At 40.5% G+C, this 22,099-nt stretch overlaps 1 protein-coding gene across 4 annotated transcripts in view; it reads left to right on the plus strand.

The window, feature by feature from the left end:
- Window positions 1–22,099, plus strand: part of HECW1 (HECT, C2 and WW domain containing E3 ubiquitin protein ligase 1) — a 247,302-nt gene that overhangs the window by 219,147 nt on the left and 6,056 nt on the right. For all 4 annotated transcript variants that reach the window (XM_071736187.1, XM_071736190.1, XM_071736186.1 and 1 more), the window contains 5 exons: window positions 12,475–12,573; window positions 13,981–14,110; window positions 16,585–16,731; window positions 18,151–18,265; window positions 19,473–19,671. In XM_071736187.1, coding sequence (XP_071592288.1) covers window positions 12,475–12,573; window positions 13,981–14,110; window positions 16,585–16,731; window positions 18,151–18,265; window positions 19,473–19,671 — 690 coding nt within the window. The remainder of the gene's footprint in view (window positions 1–12,474; window positions 12,574–13,980; window positions 14,111–16,584; window positions 16,732–18,150; window positions 18,266–19,472; window positions 19,672–22,099) is intronic.

The raw sequence follows: 22,099 nt of genomic DNA on the forward strand, positions 1-22,099 counted from the left end.
TGACAAGCGCTGAGTAGAGCAGGATGATGACTTCTTTATCTCTGCTGGTGATGCCCATGTTGATGCAGCCCAGCATCCTCTTGGCTTATTTGCTGCTGCAGCACATTGTTTGCTCATGTTGAGCCTCTTGTCCACCAAGACCCCCAGGACCCTTTCCACAAGACTGCTTTCTAGCCAAATGGATCCCAGTCTGAACTGCAAAACTGTTTTTCTTTAAATTCAATTCAACTGTGACCTTCCTTTTTATTTATTTCATGTAAATGAGAAACACAAAGACATCACTATCAATCTCAAGTATGCCAAAGAATGATGTTATTTTCCCCATTTTTAATTTTAATAAACCCAAGAAGAATCAAGAATGTTGCAGCCTCAGCTATTTCTTCTCCTTAAAGAGCTTATTTGGTTTTTTTAACCTGCTTTCCTTAGGAGTTGTGCCTTGTGCAATTGCCCTGCCTCCTCCGTCAGACAGTCTAATCAGTCTGAGACCTATCTGACAGGAAGGTAATGTCTCAAAGACACTAATTTCCTAAAAGCTTTGCAAAACTTGTAGCTCAACAGATAATCTGTTCTGTTTGACCTCTTGACTGGCCAGTTACCACAAGCAAGCTGACTGATGGATTGCAGGCACAGGCTGCAAACCAGCTATATCATCTTGTTCAGCTGCATGGGGATGTGAGGGAGAGCTGCAGAAGCTTAGTGGGAACATAAGGGAGAAACTGGAGTGATTCCAAAGTGTGGGAAGTGCTAGCAGAGGTGTGTAGGAGGTACTGGAGCCATTGCAGTGTGGTAATGTAGGGCCATCAGAGACAGATCTATAGGAAACCAAGTTCTATTAATCCTGCTACATGAAGGATGACTTATTTAAATTAAAGTGTTTTTAAAGAAAGTGACAAATTGCCTCCTGACCTAATGGGTTGTATTCAGATGCTGACCAGCTCATAGGATGAATTTAGGCACATTCCATGGCTCTTTATAGAAACAGTGGAGACATGTAGTCACAACATCTAAGCAGGAGGTCTGCAAACAGCCATTACTCCTCTCCACTGACTGAAAATAGCTCTGGCAAGTATGTGGCCTGAATTAGTCATTTATCTCTTCAATTTTTCAACTGTTGTGGCAGGCAGCCTACATATAGCCTAGTACCTGGTTTATGAAGGGAGTCAGAAACTCTGAGTTTAGTTTTGGGCTCAAATGGGTCAGTTGTCTTGGCCTACATTTGGGGGAGGAATGAATCTAGAATACAAATTTTGCAGCCATCTTGAAGAGGCCTCTTTATGCTAAACAATGAATAATAATCCTCTTTAAAAAATTATTCAGATATAGCACCCCAGAGTGGGGTATCAAGCAACATCCAGTTGTTTTTGAAATTGGATTATTACCTCTTAGCCTCAGTTTCCCTAGGAAGAGATTTCTTAGTATGTAAACAAGTTAAAATCCATCCAGTGTACACTAATCCTCTGAATTGCTTTGAAATTCTCAGATGAAAGACACCACAAAATACCAAAGCATTTAATGTTATGTTACACTATAAATTTTAATTACTAGAAATATCCTATTTTAAATAAATCATGTTTGCATGATTTCTTTGCCCATTTTTTTATTTACTAAACCCAAGAAGAATCAAGAATGGTGTGACCTCAGCTATTTATTCTCCTTAAAGAGCTTGTTTGCATGAGAAACTTTCAAGGACTATTGCAAATCATTTGGATAAGAATGATATTAAAATAAATATGCAGCTGAAATAATTTTGTAAGACCTTTTGACTGTGTGAAAAGCATATGTTACTGAAATGCGTTCTTGCTGCTGCGCTGTGACCTCTCTCAATACCATCTGTACTTAAGCAAACTTTTAATTTTTCTCTTAAGTGTGATGTATGCTATATCACATAGGACCTGCCTCAACAACTGGTTAATTATTTATTAAGGGAATTGGAAGATGAAAGGCAAACCAAACTGAAGGAGAAAAAACACATTCTCCCTAACTGAGCTCCTACATCAGCTATGTTTTTTAAAAAGGTTCTGCTTTACATTTTACCTTATTCCTGACTTTCTGTCTCTTACTGGAGTATTTTTTTAAAGTTGTTTTGAGGGTCTGAATGGCAATGTCACAAGGGCTGAAAGAAGAGATGTCTCTCACAGTCTCTCCTCCTTTTTCCTTCTCTAAATCTCGTCATGTCTAGCACTGCTTCCATAGTTAGAGTTTGGTTTGAGGGGAAGGTGAGTGTTGTGTTTTGTCGTGTTTTTTAAAGTCAACTTTGGTTTTTTCCATTGCTTAAGGCTGTTTAATCTTTTGCAACACTGCAGATTAAATTTGCCCAGAGATGGGAGCCTTCACACAAAATCTCTGTAGTGTCTCTACCTTGCATGTGGAGGAGGACAAAAGGGTAAAATCCACACTGTCTCTGAGCATGTGGGCCTGCAGGGAAGCATCAGAGCAGGCAGTGATCATGTGTTTATTTGTAGTGGCAAAAAAATCCCGGGGAGTGATGAATGTCCTGATATCTCTTCTTCCAGCAATATTGGAATGGGAAAGATGAGCTGTCACTATGAAATATTGGTCAGTAATGTTTGCCCCTCCTATTTCTCACTACATTTTATTCAGACTTCTGCATGGTAAAGTCAATTGGAGCAGCTGTAGACATTCCAAACTCATCTTTTTATTAGTAAACACAATTCATACATCAAAAGAAACACTGCTTGCAGAGATGAAATCACCTAAATTCCTTTTGGGTATTTTTGAGTAGAAAAAGCATTTTTCTTTGGGTAGGTCTCTCCCTGCGGTATTTTGAAACTTAGAAGTTTCACTTGTCCCCTGAAAATTGTTCTTCATTTCAGTTTGTTACCTTAGTGTTACATTTAAATGCAGAAAAAGGGGAGATTTAAGATCTGAATGTATTTTAAAGGAGAAGGACAATGTCAAGTCTGTCAGCTTTTCCCAACTTGGGACAGGAATATTTTTCAAAACGTCAATGAATTCCCTCAATGATGGGAAAAATACTGACCTGTCCACCATCTATGAAAAAAAAAAAAAGTATTTAGCAAGAGTGCAGAACCTTAACTTAAGTGTCTTCTTTCTGACCGAAGGAAGATTTTTACATTGTGACTTACGATTTGCATTCTGGAAAACACAGACCAGAAACTGGGATTATTTAACTTTATTGGAAAGCTTTATAAAAGATAAGTCAGAAATAGTCTTGAACTTTAGAACAGCAATGCAGAGGTCCAGGTCTGATGCATTCTGCATGCTCCTAGGAGAGGATTGTTGCTGTCAGATTGCAGTGGTACTAATAAAAGTTGGAGGTGTTTAATAATTTGCAAAACAAGACATAAAACAGACTGACAAGCAGTCAATAGCTCAGATTCCTGAGCTTACTCAATTGAAGAACTTCATCTTGAGAGGCAGGGATCACTAACTGAATTGCCACACAGTACAAATTCAAGCATAGGGTTTCTGGACCCAGGGTGGTAAGTCCATGAGGCCCTGCACTGCAGATGACCTGTTTGCAGCTAGCTCAAGAATATCTGCATCATGCTTCATGATGTGATGTGAACATTCCTGGGTGCTTACCAGTGAGTTTATGATGAGCGGTCTCCCTTGTGCTTAAACAGCCCAGACAGGATGGAAAGGATGTTCCTTCTTTGAGTGAAAATAAGTCAGTTTTTGTGGCTTCAGTGTTTATATTAGCCCTTGAAGGAAAATGTGCAGTCATTTGGCTTGTGCTTTTACGGCCCTCTTGTCTGGCAGATGACTAAATCTATGGATTTTCCCCTGTAACTTGACTAGTTTGTTTCAACACATGGCAAAGCTATGGAAAGCGAATATAAATCATCACTTTGTAAAACTTCACCGGTTCATGGGTTTACAAAGTGCCCCCCTGCCATCAGCTTTTCGAAAAGGTTTGGCTGGGAAATCAAAATCTCATGATACAAATGTTCTTTATCTAGCTTAAATAACAATCCATATTGTCACAGTTCAGCTCTAGGCTGGCAATTAACTGAATGACAGATGCTCTCTATTAATCCCCCTCTACTCCCTGATAAAGAAAGGAGAGAGAATAAGGGAGAGAGGCTTATGGGTTGGAAACTAATCTACACAGCTTTAATGAAACAGTAATGATAAAATGGAAAAATTATTAAATATACACAAATATTCAAGAAAAAAACACATTCCTCTGCTTTCCTCCCAGTAACTCTCACATCACAACCGATGCTGCAGGGCAGCCCTGGGAAAGTCCAGGTTGGACTCCTGGAGTCAGCAGCAGTCAGGAGCTGGAGGCAGGAACACACAGATTCAGGCTGACACAGCTCAGGACCACAGGCAGGGGAATGGATGGAATCCTCCCAGGATGCTGAAGCAAACAGGGATAGGTGAAGAAGGGCAAAGGCGAAAGGCTGAACTAAGAAGAAGGGGTTTGACCCTCGGGGTCTCTCAAATTAATACTGCGTATGACACATACAGGATGGAATACTCTGGTCAATTTTGGTCATTTATCTTGTCTGCTCCTCCCTAATGGAGGGTTGCAGGTGAGACATCTTTACTCCTTCTCTCTTTCCGGAGCATAAGATGTTCCTCAGAACCAAGCAGTGGCCTTGATTCTGCATAACATTCTCTAGCTATTACTATAAACATCGAGTGTCTCAGAAGCAGACACTGTCTGGGAAACTTGCTGTTCATTTCAGCAAGTACAGCTACTTAGAAGAGCCAATCATAAACTAGAGATGATTTCCAAAATTACATACTGCTTTATGGAGGTTAGAAAGTAAAAATTGTCAAATAGACTAAACAACTAAAATGGAGTTGGGACTCAGAGGACAGATTCTCTTGCTCTCTCTACCATTTGTTTTCTGGATAACATTAGATAAGTAATTTTAGTTTTGTACTTAAGTTTTCTCACTTGTCCAATGAGATATTGGCACTAATCTCTGCAAGATTCTTTGAGATCTGCCAATCAGAAATTCTGTCCAGGATCTGGGAATCACAGCATGTAGAGGTTTGTAACCTTCTGGCCTGTAGTTCATACTTCAGTCTGCATCTCCTCTGTAGTTACTGGGCAGAACCAGAGGAGAGTTTTCCAACAGTCTTAAGAGCCAGTATGTTTTATCAGTACTAGCAAGAGAAGCTAAACTCTGCAAGCAGCCTGGTTTCTGATGAAGTTTAGTCATGTTTGTGTGGCCACATTTTGCTGGGAGTTGTCCTTGAGGAAAAGAATCGTAAATGTTGTGTGAGGTTGATAGCTCTGCAAGCTGAGTTGGCTGCTCCAGCACTCAGCCACACTTCTCATCCAAAAAATCTTTCATGGAACTTCTTTGTTGTTAGCGAAAAGACACATAGCACAGAGTTCTTGTTATAGAGAGACCATCTACTTTATAAATCTCCTTACTACTTTATAGACAGAATTGGAAATCAATTCTCCATTTCCTGTGCCTGGAGTCTGCTGCTCACAGGATTCATGACACTGAGGCTGGCATGTCTGAAATGACTTAGTGCTGGGGAAATCCCAGAGCTGGCTGTGCTCAATTCTGTATGTGCTGGAATATCCTTTGACACAGTTTAGCTGATGTGCAAGGAACTAATACAGCTACCTCAGCTGGGGAGTTACTAACTTGGATGAATGCTATGCAAATGCAGCTGTAACTTTTTGCTCTGAGTGAGCATTTACCTGGAGCCAGCTGTTTGATAGACTGTGTTAAAGAGAAACCTAAGGGGATGCTGTGAATTTCCCTTATCTACATTATCTTTGCCCCTTATTTTTCGGGAAAAAACAGAGCAGCTTTCCTGCTACAATCATGCTTTTTTTCTGTCTTTTGACCTTTCCCAACAGTTTTTTTACAGTTGGTATATGCAGGATATATGAAAGATAAACGATGTTTCAAGTGAGCATGCAAGATAGCTAAGTTAGAGACAAAGAAAAGTCTTGAAGGGTTTGATTAGGTTAAAGACACAATATGGTTTGCATTATCTCATTGTTTTTCAGTTACTGGTAAATTAAGCTTCGGGAATGATCTGAGGTTTAGTTGCTAATTTAGGGTACATGAGCTCCAGACATTAAGAAGGACATGGGTAGTTCAGGTTTCCATCATGTGTAAGCAATAGCTCTTTTTCATGTAGTTTCTCCTTAGTAGTGAGAAACAGAAATGTTGCTTTCTGTTGACAGGTAAATCCAGAAAATAAAAGTGGGGCAAGCACTTACTGGACTGTCAGTGTTGCACTAGCCTTTTGCAGCCAAAAATTTATGCACGATTTAGCAATAAACTCAGAGGCTGACTCACCTAAACACATCAGTCATATGAAACTCAGGTGCCTAGCAAAAGTAAAAATATCTAAAGGAAGGCTGGCAGGAGAAGGCTCAGTTCTGTATACCTGTATGTGAAGAAAATTACCAGTTCAGGATTTGAAATCTAATGGAAGTTTATTTGTACCCATCTGTTTTTCTCTCTGAAAATAATTTTCATCCTTTTTTTTCATACTTAATTTCAGTTCTTGAGTGCTGCACCTGTATTTCAGACACCTCTGAACACCCTCTTTGTATTTTGTGGCAATCTGCAAGCAGGACTGCAGGACTATTCCACTTTTCATACACATTACAATTGAGGCTACTGAAGAAGGGCTATTGCTTTCTTAAATGAGTATTACAAATTTCCTTTAAAATACAATTAAGTCACGTAAGTGTTACAGGAATAGGAAGTGGACACAGTATTATCAAAGGGACATTCATGGAATATGCACTTTCATCTTTTGATGCCTGAGCAAAGTGCTTTGGCTCTGAGTAGAATGTATCCTCTTTTAAGATCAGTAACATTTGCGGTGGCTATTGGGATAAATTCCTGTTGATTATAACTATTTAACATCCATCAGTTTCCAGGCTAGAGTTCTGCACTAACAGTTGCTCCATGTTAGCAGTCCTAGAAGTTTCCTTTCAGTTTTAATTCATCAATTCACCACTATGGTTTCATAGTGAAGAGGTACAGAGACTGCCCTTAAAAACTCAATAATGGTTTGAAAACCTGGAATGAGATTTGACCATATATTACATAAGGTGCATTTCCATATTTAGAACATAGCTCAAAGGATTTTAAAAAGAAAACAACTCAGTTTGGTCAGGTGCATCATTACCATTCCTTCAGAAGTGTGTGGGTGTCTACAGTAAGGTCTCAGTGTGGTTAGATATTAGAAGAGGCTGCGTAAGTGGATAAGACTGCAGCACAACATTGGACGACGCCACATAAGTGACCCAACATTGTGTCTTTGTCTTTTGAATTCATATTAGATATTCATATTAGATATGGATAAAAGAAAAGATTAAAATAAAATGAGCCAATAATAATCATAGTACTCACTATATTGGAATTGTCTTCCAGGACTAATTTAGGAATTATTTTACCTTTTCTCTTCAATGTCCTGAGACTTTGTGGATTTTTGTCTCCTGACCTTTTAAAGAGACATTCCTTTCATATTCCTTTCACACATGAGCTCATCAGATTCCTGAACTGAGGAGGCATTGTGCTGGAATGCCACAGCATCCAGCTCTGAGCCTTCAGATATGCAGAGCAAATTTGCCACACCACCAAATGACACAGCGGCAGGGAGGCGGTCTGCAAAGTTTGCAGATGCAAGTTGGATAAACAGAATGGTGTTAGCTATCCCAAACTGTGTGGCTAACCTTCCTGACAATAGCTCCCTTCATATCGTCACATTAGTCCTTTCAAATGTTCTGTCATTTATGTGAGTAGGAGTTAAATATGCACACCAAACTGAAGAAAGGTGTTTGTTAATGAAGGCTGATAGAGGTGTGGATTTAATCCACTGCCAAGGTTTTGCAAAGATGATCCGACCTAATGCTGTTATTGCTCTGTAGAATTAGGTCATTACAGAACATGTTGGTCATGTCCTGCACTGAGCCAGCACAAGGATGTGTGCTAATAGCATGTAGACACACATCCCTTCTGTGTAGGCTTGACACACTGCCAGTTTTGCTTAAAATTCATAGTATATCAGTTCAGGCAGAGCTGCTGTAACCATCTGGTCAGCTTTTTTGCAAAATACACTGTCTTAGAACTTTCTTTCATTTTCCTCTGTGTGTCATTCCCTGCTTTCCAAATCACATATCAGAACAATTTAGGTCATGAGAAAGAATTTTTAGTTCCTTTAGTCAATAGTTTCTGGCCTTCAGGATGTTCAGGAATGTGTTCATAGCAGTGGAAGTTTTAATTGTCCTGTGAAACAAGCTGTACCACAGCCCCTGTAACCCATGATACCTGATTTCCTATAAATTTGGATTTTGTGGCTGAATTCTCTATTATCTAATAAGATGCATGTTCAGAGTGAAGCCTTTCCCATGACTCGGCCTTTCTAAATTCTTAACTTTCAGATTCTCTGGTACCTAATAATGGTTGAGATAAGGTCCAATCTCTCACACGGTGGAAGTACTAATGGGCTCTCCAGCTGCATCTACCTGCCAAATATCATTCTCTCCCAGAAGACCTGCCAAGGGCAGAAGCCCTGTACTGCAGTGCAGCCTCATTTATTCATATTGCTTTCAGATAGCCAAAAGTTCATCTGTACAAATAAACAGTCAAAAGCTTTAAAACTGGTGTAGCAGAATGTGTAAATTAGTCTTGCAGATGAGAGTAAGTTTTCAGAAGTCTAATGAAAGTGGGACTTCCAAAGTTGATGTGAACCATATTTTATTAATCTGAGCTCTTCTTTGAGTAATTTTTTCACAAGCTACAAGCTACTGCACACTTAAGCCCTGCTGACGTGTTTGAGTGAGGTAAGGTTTGCAAGATTTTCAATTTTTTTAATCCCATCAGGAGATTCCTCTGTTTAGGATTTACAGTGTCTCATACCACAGCCAACTTAGCTCACAAGGCCTGGTTACCAAAGCGTCCCCTATAGAATGATAAAAAACATTCTTCCCTCATATGCACAGATTACAGTTTTGTCAAGGTATATCCTTCTCCATCTGAACAGGGAAGGATTGTCGTATAAAGAGGAGAGCTGTATTCATTCTACCAATTAAGAGAGAGCCCTGTAACAGAGGGTCATTATTTATTCTGCTGCTATATGATAAGGACCAGAATAAATTAAATTTCCTGTGCCTCACCTGCAATTGGAGGAAAATTTATTGCTTATTCGCTGCTACAGCATATGGATTTGTCTCTCCTGATGTACACAGACACGCAGTAAGTGTGCAGAGAGTCCCACTGAGGAGAATGAGCCTGTTATTTTGCAACAGGCAGTTGTGAAAACAGGCTGTTTCAAGGGCACCTGCAGCCTCCAGAAGGAAAGGGTGTTAGCTGGGTAGTGTGGTAACCTCTGCAAATGGCTCAAAGAGTAGTTTTGTTAGAAGCCAGAAAGCAGGTGCACACAATGTCCTTTTTTGAGTGGACGAATGGCGTCAATAGGCAGGCAAACCAGAGCACCTCTCCTGTTCATTAATTCTGGCTCTCATTCCACCATTTCCCATTCAGTAACTCCCTCCTGCCTTTCCTCTCTCTGTGTGTTACTCAAACTCAATCATTGTCTTTGAAAGGTGGGTATTGAAGTAAAGAGCCAGAGCAAGACCTCACATTCCCCACCTCTCCCAAGCTATCTTTTCTGTTAGAAATCAAGCAAGCGTTTTGCACTTCATTGGCAAGATAATTCTAAGTCAGGTTTGAGGAAGGTATGTGCCCTCCAGCCAGGATTTACCTTTGTGCTTCTTATTCTGTCAAGAAAGCTTGTTTTTTGTGAAGGGACTGTCTCACCTACCTCTGAATCTCACCCATGCTCTAATTCCTTCAGGAAGAAATAAACCCGAAAGTCTGGTTTTGTTTTACTGGCTTTTGTAAAGAGGTCAATTTGTTTCTTATTGCTTTTTTTGTAAGTTTTAATATAGTTTAAGCGAGACTGTTAGCTTGTTGATCATGGTGACAGCTTGATGTCACCAACTTACACATGCAGGTAGACTGTATAGTTGCTTTTGAGGACAGTAGCAAACACATACGTTTTGATAGGTATGCATTGACTTACAAGGGTCCATGTTTCTCAGTGCATTTCTGGACTACAGGGTCACCTGTGCTCCCAGGCTCTGTTCAGAATTAACAAGGGTCCAGAGGACCTTCTTTTGCACCACTGTTTAGATCAGAGAGTGAGGTACATCTGGTCTGCAGAGATCTCTAAATTTTGTGCTGTGGAAGGGTTTGTGGGCTGGAGATCTCACACACTTTTGCCATGAAGCACAGAGCTGCCAAGAAATACAAGCTTTTTTACCCATTGTATTGACAGGCACCAAGAGTGGCAATGTCTTTTTAATTATTTAATCTCCTTTGTCCAGACTAGTTAGTACTGGAGTTGTTTTCCTACACAGTACCACTGCAAGGGCTGGGACTGTGGAACCATGGTCAGGTTTCTATTTTGAGTGAGACCTGTTAAATCCCAGAGAGCTGCACATACAAGGTCAGACTGATGGACCACACAGCCTAGAGTTCTTCTACCCTCATTTGTGTAGGCTGACCCACCAGGCTTCATCCTTTCACACAGAAACACTGCCCATGGTCTTTAAATGGGTTGATACAGTTCTGCCATAAGGCACTGATTCAAGTTAAACACCACCATCCTTCCATGTCAACATTGTGTGAATGCCTTCAAAGCCATGTGGAGGTACAGAAGGGATACAAGCAGGAAAGAGGAAACCAATGCTCTTCACACATTCAAGCGCTTTCTTAGCAGAAACAGTGTTCCCGAATCCATGAGACTTCTCTTGGCAATTTACTTTATGCTTTACTTTATTCCAAGGTAGGCTCCTGCCTACCCAGTCCAGTAGCCATGGGGTGAGTGTTGTGATGAGGAACACCCAGTGCTTTTAGTATGTTCATTCAGGATTTGATTGCAAAATGTATAGAGATGGATGGGGGAGGAGGGTGGTGAAGAACCAAACCAAAAAAGCCGACATGCATTATTTAGGACAAATGGACTTGATTATAGATCCTGAAGGTGCTATAAAACTGATGGATTACAGGCTCAGCATTTCTGGGATTTGAGCTGTCTGGCTTCCACTGTACTTTCATTGTGTCAGCTTCCCCCTCTTTTCATTGCTTTCTGCTGGAAACATTGCACTGGAGCAGAAGTGAAGTGAAGCAGGTCCTAACGAGACCCAACAGCTGCCTGGGTTGCTGCTGTGGAAACAGCTGTGAGGCAGTAACATAATCACTCTTCTGTTAGCAGTCAGCTGCATATCATAAGCACCTTTCTTGGATGCAAGGGACCCAGAGGCTGCTCCTATGGTGATGTAAATGCTAATTGGGCCCATAATATGCTATTTTGACAAACTAAGCACTTGTTGTTCTGTCCCATGAGGATAAAGTTGACTGAATGGATAATCTGCGTTGCTTTCATTACAGTGAGACTCACATCTCAGTTATATACAGAAGGGGTCATTGAATTGGTTCCTGCAGTGGAAAAAATGGTTTCTTGGCCTTTTGATCTGTTTCTAATATTTTATGTAATAAAACTTCACAGTGATGTTAGTCAGCCCAGGCTTGGAATGCTTATATTTGGGATGTTCGGTAATTTTCTTTTCCGTGTTTACAAATAAGCAAGTTTTGGATGGATAATGGGGGGGGGGGGTTGTTTTTACAAAAAACCAAACTTACCTGGACTTACACCAGTTTTGTATTATTCTGTCTGAGGCTACTGATTTCAAACCAGATTTGATGGAAGAACATTTAATAACTTGTAGAAAGTAGAGGTTACTGAAATAAGATAACAGCTTATTATCACAGGTCACAGATTGTAATGGGCAAGGCACCATTTGAATGTACTTGGAGCAGGACTAGGTGTTGCTGTTCTTAGAAAACAGAAACAAACACAGGAGTATGTAAATACTGAAGACAGCTGAGCATCAGCATTAACAAAGTGGCCTGGTGACAGCTTGCTTAATACTGATTTTAGTATGTGGCCTTGGTCACAAGGTAACTTGTTTGAACTTCAGTTTACCCCCTACAAAGTCATCTCACTACCCTGTTAAAGTACTTTAAATCCCCACACAGGAAAGGCTTGTAAACAGTCACAAACTGGATATACCAAATCACCAAATGTCCTTTGCAGCTGTTGTGATAGCATGTTTTCTGCTGAGGTGAGGTGGAGTATTACAGTATTTTACTGGCTAAATATTGTGTTTGATGGAGTCAGTCTATATGAGAATATTCAAGTAAAGGACATAGAAGGTGAATCTTCAGAGCAATTATTGATTTGGCACAGGGGAAACATGTAACATGCCAGCTACACATCATGGGTTCTGTAGGAGATGGATCAAGAGATCCATTATTGATCAGAGGTGCGACAGGTGATGTTACGTGTCTGCTCGGAAAAAAAGGAATGCATTCATAAATGTAAGAAACTAAGTCAGAAACACAGAACAATTGTTGCCCATGTAAGTTTCTGTGCTGAATGCCTTGCTTTACACTTCATTTATTCTGCATTTTTATGTCCCAGGTTCAGGTTCAGTGGTCGTATTCTTGGCCTTGCTCTCATTCATCAGTACCTTCTTGATGCTTTCTTCACAAGGCCATTCTACAAAGCACTACTAAGGCTGTAAGTATAAGCATGCAGCCATGCATGAATCATGCAAAAACAGGGATCCTGCAGTGAGCTCTACAGAGGCACAGACCCTCATGAAGTTACTTAGAGATTTTTGACTTTCAAGCGTTTGTTGGTTGGTCTGTGATAGAAAACAAATGTGTTTTAATTTTCCTTTACTTTCTTCAAGAACTTCCCTTCATAAACACTGACTATGCTGATAAAAATGCATAATGAGAATGACATTTAGGAACACTCCTGTGAAAGTGCTGACCCATAATACCAGAGTTTACTACTGATGAAAAATTATCAAAGCAATTAAAATTATTATTGGAAGACTGCGAAGAATCTTTGACAGAACATAATAAAACAACTACAAAAGAAGAGGGGCTTTCTAAGAAAAATACATGTTTTCTCGTGCCTTACAAATGGAGTAGGTTTACATTCTAAACACAGCTCAGATTAGTTAGGAATGCTGATGTAGTTACATGCAGTGAATGTTTCATGCTAGTCTTCTACTGTCATTGACACTAGTAAACAGAAGCTACCAGTAATATATTACTTTCTGTGTCAAGTTTCTCAGGTTAACTTTAATTGACAATCTGTCCCTCTTTAATTAATAGACTTCAATAAGGCAAGAGACTTAAAATTTGTAGAAATAAGAAAAGCTCTAAGTAGTAAGTCTAGACTTAAATGAAATAAGAGTAGAATAAAGCTTAGCTAGAATAGTTTTACCATTTAGGATGATTCCAAATCAGCAGAGATATTTGTCTCAACAGTCTTTTGTGTTCTTTAACTGTATTTAATTTTAATTTTTTTTATCAGTTAGTGTTACTGGGGACCCAATACTCATATCTGTACTTTATCTGAGCTAGTCTGGAAACATCCTGAAATCTGGAGTGTTCCCTGCATACTTACTGCCCATTTAGGGGATTTGAAACCAGGCTTCCCTTAATACACCTGCCCCTTTTAATGAACAAGGCCAGGTCCTAGCGAGCAGAAATTGAGGCTGCCTGCTCTGCCTTCTGTCAGTCTTGTGTGCACCCCTTGAGGGCAGTAGATGCATGGAAGCAGCCAGGCACAGCATGGCGAGGCCCATCCGGACTGAAGGTGAGCAGTGTGCTCTGAAGTGCATGGCATCCTGAACATTCACATAAAGGTGAGCCTCAGGGGTGCCTTCTGCCAGCAAATAATGCAGGCAGCAAACAGATTTGGCCTTGAGCCCAGCCATGCAAAGCAGACAGTTGCAGAACTGCTTTAAGAGGGTCTGTGTTACAGACTTTGATGTTAACATAACCAAATGAACACCAGCTTCATGTTTGATGTCTGGCATAAGTTTGTTCACATTCTTAGTAGTAAGTAACCCTGCCAATAGTCATGGGCTCATATTTAGCTACTTCTTTCTTGTTGCCTCACAATCAGGCCATGTGATTTAAGTGACCTAGAGTACCTGGATGAAGAGTTTCATCAGAGTTTGCAGTGGATGAAGGATAATAACATCACAGATATCCTGGATCTCACCTTCACAGTGAACGAGGAGGTGTTTGGACAGGTGAGCACAGCTATGCAAAAAATCTGAAAAGCAAATTTGAAGCTGACAGAGTTGATCATGATGAACATATATCTGTCAGAACAGATCCTTTAGCCTTTCAATAACACTTTCTTCTCCTGCCTTCTGTTTCTTTCAAGCCACCTGTTTCAGTGCAGATGTTTATTCTTAGGGTATATAATAAAAAATACCAGTCCCCCTAAAGCCTATTGAGCCACACTCTGATGAGCACAAGGAATTCTCTGAAGTGGAGCCCTTCTCTCCAGGGTGTAGTACACACAGATGTGGCATTCAGTGAATGCAAGCTATGTAACTTAAAGCTGATGGGACTGAAAGGATGGGGGTTTAGGAGGGAAGAAATACACTTGGCAGGTGGTGTAAGACCTGGTAATTGTCACCATTATTTTGTCTGGTATGTCCCTCTTGAAGTCAGGGTCTCTTGCTTACCTTGCACCTACTCAACAACTTGGTATGTACATCCATTTATGGTGCTTTCTGCCACTCAATTCTACCTTAGTCAGACAATTCTCTTTAGCTTAGCTGGTCAGGATAACTGTAGCCATAAAAAGGGCACAGCCTGCCTTGTGTACAGACTGGCAACCAGAACATGTGTCTCCTGGGGGATTCTTGGGCTTGCACTGAAATCCTGGTGCTCTTTGCTGTTGTAACCTATTCTAGATTATAACTGTCTCTGGAAAGCCCTGAAGGGATCCAAGGCAGTTTTCAGGCCAAGATTAGGGACCTTCACGGAGAAACTGGAAACTGCAGAGACTGCAGAGACTGCAGTAGAAAATTGTCTTTCAGGCCTGTCTCTGAGCTCCATGTGTGGATACAGCCTGTTTCTGAGCCCTGGCAGTTGCTCCAGTCAGGCAAAAGGAATGGGCTTTATTGTTTAAATGTCTGCTACTCCTGAAATCTGATTCTGAATTCTTGCTGACAACTGTGATTAATGTCACTATGAACAAGAAAGAAAAATCAGGTACATATTATTATTGATTGCCTGCTTCCAATTCTAGATAACTAATTATATTTATAATTTTATGGGTAATGAGAAGAAATCACCAGTATGTCTCGGTGTTTGTGGGAAGTCTTGTGGGAGATTTACAACATCTGAACTTCATGCTTAAAGCTAGAAAACCTTTAGTTTTTGGATTTGACTGATGTATCTTAATGACACACAGTCTTGAGGAGTACAACATGGCAGCTGGGGCAGAGCTTACCCTCTAAATGCTGCAGTATTTTTTTTTTTTTTTTGTGGTGATACAGTGATTTACATTTGGTATTTTAACCTGAACCAGCTAAGAATTCTGAACTCTTTACATCCAACCTCACTTGTTCTTGCTGTTTTTCAACAAAGGTACAGATTAGGTGACTCATTGGGTGTTTCCACAATTCATAATGTCACAACAGGTCCCTCAAGCAAAATGACCTAAATGCTTTATATGCTGTGTGCTATCTGTTGGGATAGTAAATAGATAATAATAAAAATATTAAAATAGTACCAATAATAATAATGTATTATGCAGCACATTTACTATCTGTGCTAGACATCATTGCTATAGCATCAGAAAACTGAAGAGAGCAAAAACATTCTTCTGTTTAAATCAAATAGCTGGAATGTGAGAATAAGTGCAAAATAAACATTACTTTACATTGAATGTGGGGAGTATGTTCTTGTTGAGTGGCATCTAGATTGATTCCTTAAATCCCTTCTCAATCATAAGTAAGCTAAACAAATGAACTATTAAAATGCAATGAAATCCTGTAGCTCTTGGTTTAAAAAAGCCCCCAAAAGTTATTTACAGTGCAAACACTTCTCAGGTTTGGTTAGTTTATATAAAATTTTGAATCCCACACTGCCTATGTTTGTCATCTGTGCAGGGTTCTGCACAGGTTTCTATGCAGGTTTTGTTTAGCTAGTGTATTGGGAGTCTTCATTTTGTGACAATTTCTTTGCCTATTGGCATTTCTGAGTAAACACTTTTATTACCACTTTTTGCCTCAGAGACTAGATGTACCTTCCAGTTGTCAAAACAGTCTGCCTCTCCCAGTACTGTGTTTGCCTCTCTGTCCTGTAATTTCTCATACTGTTGCTTGGGTAATCTACAGCAAGCAGCAAGATGGTATTGTTGTCATCCCCTTTGCAGCTCCTAAGGGAAAAAAAAGAGGAAAAAGATGAAAAGGTGGGTCAAAGAGGTATATTTTACGTGGCTTAGGGATGGTGCTCTCCAAATCAATCTTTGCTGGTACAGTTTGGAGTATCCTGAAGGACAGTCCAGCTTCAGCCAGGGAATAAGGCTAGGGCTGAGGAGGTGTCCCTCATTATCCTTCTTGTTTCTACTGCAAATGGATAAGGCATAAGGAGGCCAGAAGTAGAGATATGGCTGTTATTTTTTTACTCACATTTTCAAGTAAACAAATTTGAAACACAGTGTGGTCCATATATTGCAACACCACTATTTGTCTTCATTTTGCAGGTTACAGAGAGAGAGTTGAAATCGGGAGGGGCAAATACAGCAGTGACAGAAAAGAACAAAAAAGAGTACATTGAGAGAATGGTTAAGTGGAGAGTGGAACGAGGAGTGGTTCAGCAAACAGAGGCTCTGGTCCGTGGCTTCTACGAAGTAAGTAACAAAATTATGCTTTCACAGTCTACCATTCCTCTTCTGAATGAGATTACCCCATGCTTAAACTGTACTTAACCAGTACCCTAAGAAGTAGATAAAGAGACACAAGGCAAGGGATTGGATTGCCTGGATCTGTAGAGACAGGGTTTTTGGATATGTCTGGTTTAGCATTAAGCATTTAAACATTAAGGGAGGGAGAAAGGAAAGAAATATGTATTCTGAATACGATAAAGCAAAATGATAAAAAATTAAGAACGATACTGCTTTCCTGTCGCAAAGTAAGAGAAAAAGGCACTTGCAGATTTTTTTTTTACCCTGCTCTGATACAAAAGAAGGTTGTGAATAATTGTACACTTCAGTGAGGAGCTGGTGTGACCATGCTGTGTCTGTAGGGATTCATTCCAGTAAAGTTGGTCCTAGATCACAGAATCACAGAATTGTCATGATTGGATGCCTGGTAACTTGCCATATTCATGAATGCTGTTCCATTGTTGTCCCTGGATTTTGCTAATTTATGTCTGCTGAAAACCTGGATCTGAGAACACTCTTTCTGGCAAAGCTGCCACAACTGCCAAAGGCTGGATGAAAACCTCTGGCTTTGCTGACCCATGGAGTCATCTATTCTTGCCCATTACTAACCATATTCAAGCACGTATCTTGTCCTGGCAGCTGTATAATTTAATTAGGAATTGAGGGCTGTCTTGCAGAGGGAAATAAACTGAATGAATGGCAACCTAGGAACATGAAATAGCAGAGAATGGACACATAGAATGGTACTGGTAACTGATAGTGCACTGACATTTACTGGGGGTGGAAGGCACTGAGGGTGGCTTTGCAGCTGAATAGATTCAGTCAGCCCTTTTCCGTAGAGAGGTTGGCAAAGGGACTCCATACAGTTTTCTGCAGTTTCCTGAAGAGTCCATATGTTTTCCTGGTCTGTTCTCCCAGTGAAGACTGCAGGCTGTTAAAGCTTTTGGTTCCACAGAATGAGGAAAGAGAACCTCAGCTGCATCTTCAGTGGATGAAGACCCTAAGGGCATTCCTACGCAGTTATAATCAAATTCCACTGTGAAACAAATATAATATAAATTGGCCAAATTACAATTCCAGTCTTTGTTTGACTGTCAAAAATCACTTGTAAGAATGAATGTAACAGTGAAGAATATTCCACACAGATGGTGTCCTGTCGTTGTTTCATTCTCGTCCTCATCAAATCTCACATGTCATCGTTGTTTACAGCTCAGAACATCAGCAGACCCCCTGAAGAAGAGCACAGATTTATCAGCAGAGGAGTGGAAGTTTGCTGTCAGCAAGCAGAGTTTGTCAAAATAAAAAGCTGACAATCAGAGCCATAGGTTTGCAAGACATTGCAGTCTGAAGCTGTGCTTAAAGGTGTGTTTTGTTTTTTTTTTCCAGGTTGTAGATTCCAGGCTTGTCTCTGTTTTTGATGCCAGAGAACTGGAGCTGGTTATAGCTGGCACAGCAGAGATAGACCTGAATGACTGGCGTAACAACACAGAGTATCGTGGAGGTAAACTGCCTGCTGATGTTAATATCTTTACTGTTTTCAGTCTAAAAGATGATGTCGATCTTTTCCTTCTGTCTTTCCTAAGAGAAATGCCCTATTTTATTCAGGGTGGTTTTGTGAAGACTAACTCATGAGGTAAAATAAGTAAGATATCAGGCTTGGATCAACAGATGTGATAATATTGAAGTTCGTTCTGCTACTTCTATCCAGATTTTACCCACTCAGTTCCCACTGATTTAACAGGAGTTTTGACTATTAAGGCCTGAAACAGATTTGCAGTATTAGATTTAAAAGTTTCTTACTCAAATGACTGTGAATGAACTCCTGGCCTCAAAGTAGTATCACAAGTCCTCTTGGCTTCAGTAGGAAGCTGAACTCAAGGGCTGAATCTCACAGCTCCCAAATACACTTCAACAAATTACAGATCTTGTTCAACTAGCCCCTCAACCTAGACTATGCCAAGTAGGTTTTTTTTAACTTGTTCTCTAGTGCTTGGCCTGGTATTGCTTTAAACACTGAGAATGATTTCTCCAGGCTGGGTTGGATGATGGATAAATGTGAAATCCACCGGTTCTTTATTACAAAAGGAAAATCCCTGAGGTTCACATATCTTTCCCTGAAACACAAGGTTTAAGTCTTTGCTGCTCGGTCCCCAGCATTTGTGTTACCTTGAAATAGCAGCTTACGAGAAACACAGCTTGTCCCCCGAATTATTCCCATATTTTTTTCTGTTTAACTGATGAATCAGATTTAGCCTGGGTTTTTGCTGGCTTTCACTAGCACAAAGCAAGGCACAGAGAAGTTTGCCAGTGAAAGCCTTGCGGCAGCAAACTCCTCTCCATATGCCAAACACTATGGCAATCCAAAAGAGAATGTGTTTGGGAACCAGAGATTGTTAAGTCATTAGGACTCACACTGTGTGGTGTATTAGAAATGCAGGTAACCCCCACTTCCTGCCAAAAGATTTGTGGGAGGCCAGTGTAACCTCAAATATATGTTTGAGTTTCAGGGTTTCAGATGAGTTAGTAATATTATAGTACCCACAGCCAGGACAAGATGGGGGCTGGGACCCAGTGCTCTTCAAGAACAAGATGCATTGTTACACAAGGATCTGTTCAGTAGGAGATCTACTGCCCAGGCTAGTGGGACATATTTTGAAATTACTCTTCCCACTTAGAGGGTCAAGTTTAATTTTTCTCTCTTGCTTCAGGTTACCACGATGGACACATAGTAATACGGTGGTTCTGGGCAGCAGTGGAGAGATTTAACAATGAGCAGAGACTTCGGTTGTTGCAGTTTGTCACTGGAACATCAAGCGTGCCATACGAGGGCTTTGCAGCTCTCCGAGGGAGCAATGGGCTACGGCGCTTCTGTATAGAGAAGTGGGGGAAAATAACCTCCCTCCCCAGGTATGTCCCAGGTAGAATGCAAAAATAGAAGTGCTGTGAGAAAGGTGAGCCTGGTACATTTTTTTTGCCTGTGAAAGATAATGAATACAGCATGGATATCTTAAAACAGCAAAGAAACAATTATCAGATTTTTGTGTAATTACGTTCAGAGAAAGGATTTTCTTTTTGCTGCCTTTTTGATTTGCAGGCTCAATTTAAGCCACTTTGAATCCTAGGAAGTGATTATGATAAAATTTTCATAGGTCCAAACCTGCTTCTCCTATTTTAATTCTGGAACAGATCCAGAGCAGCAGGAACCTGTCAGCTGATTCTGTTCCCTTTACTTACTCACAAGTAAAAATCTTTGTGAGTTTATGCAGCCATGGAAGCCAGAAACTGTTTTTTGAGTTTCAATCAGAGACCCGAGTGTAATCCCTTCATTTGCTTTGGTGGTTCCACTTTTTCATCATGTGGAAACTTAGTGAAGGAACTTCAGACCATGTGGTGGTAATACCCAATTTGTTACCTCTAGTTCAGCCAGCCAGCTAGGAGCAACTGAGCCTTAATGTCATACTGAGCCAACAGACTTCACAGTGCTTTCCAAAGCACTCCTTTTCAGAACGAAGGGACTGGGGAAGAAAGGGATGGTCTGACTTGCCACCCAAGAGAGCCGTGGCAAAGCCAGCAATCTATTCAGCTTAGAGTTCTTCAGCACTTTGTCTGTGACCCACACTCATCCTTTCTCACTGAAGTGTGTCACCTTTTCATGAATGTCCTTACAGTTGCCTGAGGCTCTGCACCACTGAGCTTTTCTCATGGGGCAGCTTCTCAGCACTTCTGAGATACTGTTGCTACATGACCCTTTCAGGTAACATTTGCCCTCCAAAGGAAGCATTTTTCCTGCTCTTATGATTTGCGTTCAGCTTCAGTCCAAACCAAGGTACTTTAATGGCACAGAGAAAAAAATCTCTTCTCCCAAACCTCACAGATCCATCCAGTCAATTAATAATGGCTCTAGTCCAGTTTTCTGGTTACCTGCCATCCATGTTGTTTACCAAAAGCATACCATTATGCATGGACTTGGGCAGACCTCCAGAGTCCTCTGCAGAGGGAAGGTTCAAGTGCGGTCACCCTGTTAGTACAAACTGAGCAAGGTCACACTTATCCCATGGGGAAACCCAGGAGCTGGACCAGGGTATTACTGTATCATCAGAGATTCTGGGCTGACATCTTATGTGGGCTCTCTCTAAAGTCAGGAAAAGGGAAGTAAGAGCTTTTAAGGCACAATTCATCTTGCCTGAACACAAACTTCTTAAATAGCTATGTTGAATCTCTCCAGGTACATTCTGATTTATGACAATCAATTCTAAAGACTCTACAGAGACTATATGGAGAACTAGAGCCTACATGAAAACTAGATGTAGGCACTGAGATGTAAAAACAGATGAAAACATGTAAGGTCAGTGAGATGACTCATGCTCTCTGAGCTTCAGCCAGCAATGTGGAAAGAAAAGCTGCATGCTACTGTTTGTTATGCATAGGCCTGATCCTCCTTTTGCAGCATATTTATAGTCTGGTTCTATGTAAAGGTTTTAGAGCTGACCAAGGGCATTCCTGCCTGTAGACAGCCAGCAAATGGAAGTCTCAGACTTTTGCAGCAGTTCAACAGATCTGGCTTTGCTCTCCCTTTGGGATGCAAAGGGGCAGGAGGGGAGGGTGGAGCTTGGCACATTCACAGAAAATGCCCTGGGTTGACCCATCAAGTTCTTAAAAGGTAATTGGCCACTTTCTGCTTTGCTTAACTTTCTTTGTGAACCTAGGCATTACTTATGTGAGCCCCCAGATATTCACATTACTGACTTTACATTTGCTGCTGATCACCCAGCTTGTTGCTCTCCCTGAAAGAGGCCTCTTTTCCAGGTGAAAGTTGTTAGCACCTTTTAGAAGTCTTAGAGCTCTGCATTCATTTTAGCCAGGGGAAAGAGAAACAGCACTTGCTCCTGGGGAATAAACAGAGCTTGATAACTGTGAATTATTACCTGCATTTCTGTAAAATTATGGGCTGCTGCCAAGTATACACAGTGTTAAGAAATACATAAAACACACAGGCTAAACCTGGAGGCACCCTAAATCTTTAGTGAAGCAACTAAATAAATGTAATTTTAAACTTCGGGGTTTTTTAGTGCCTGATTATGGCTTGCTCATGCTTATTTAGATTTACTTACATATTTACTTAGACTTAGAGGCTAACAAAAAATTCATATGTCATATCCTGTAAGCCTTTTGGCCCCTGTGGTACAATATGAGTGTAACTAACTTCAGCTACTTAAAACAAGCCACAATAAACCCTTGTCCTTACAACAATTCCTAAAATTTCATGGTGAGAGTTACCCTTGCTCCACATTTTCAAAGTCCTAGGTAAAAAAACCCAGAAAAACAAACTGCTTTC

The sequence above is a fragment of the Heliangelus exortis genome, chromosome 2 (assembly GCF_036169615.1).
Source record: "Heliangelus exortis chromosome 2, bHelExo1.hap1, whole genome shotgun sequence".
Classification (NCBI taxonomy): domain Eukaryota; kingdom Metazoa; phylum Chordata; class Aves; order Apodiformes; family Trochilidae; genus Heliangelus; species Heliangelus exortis.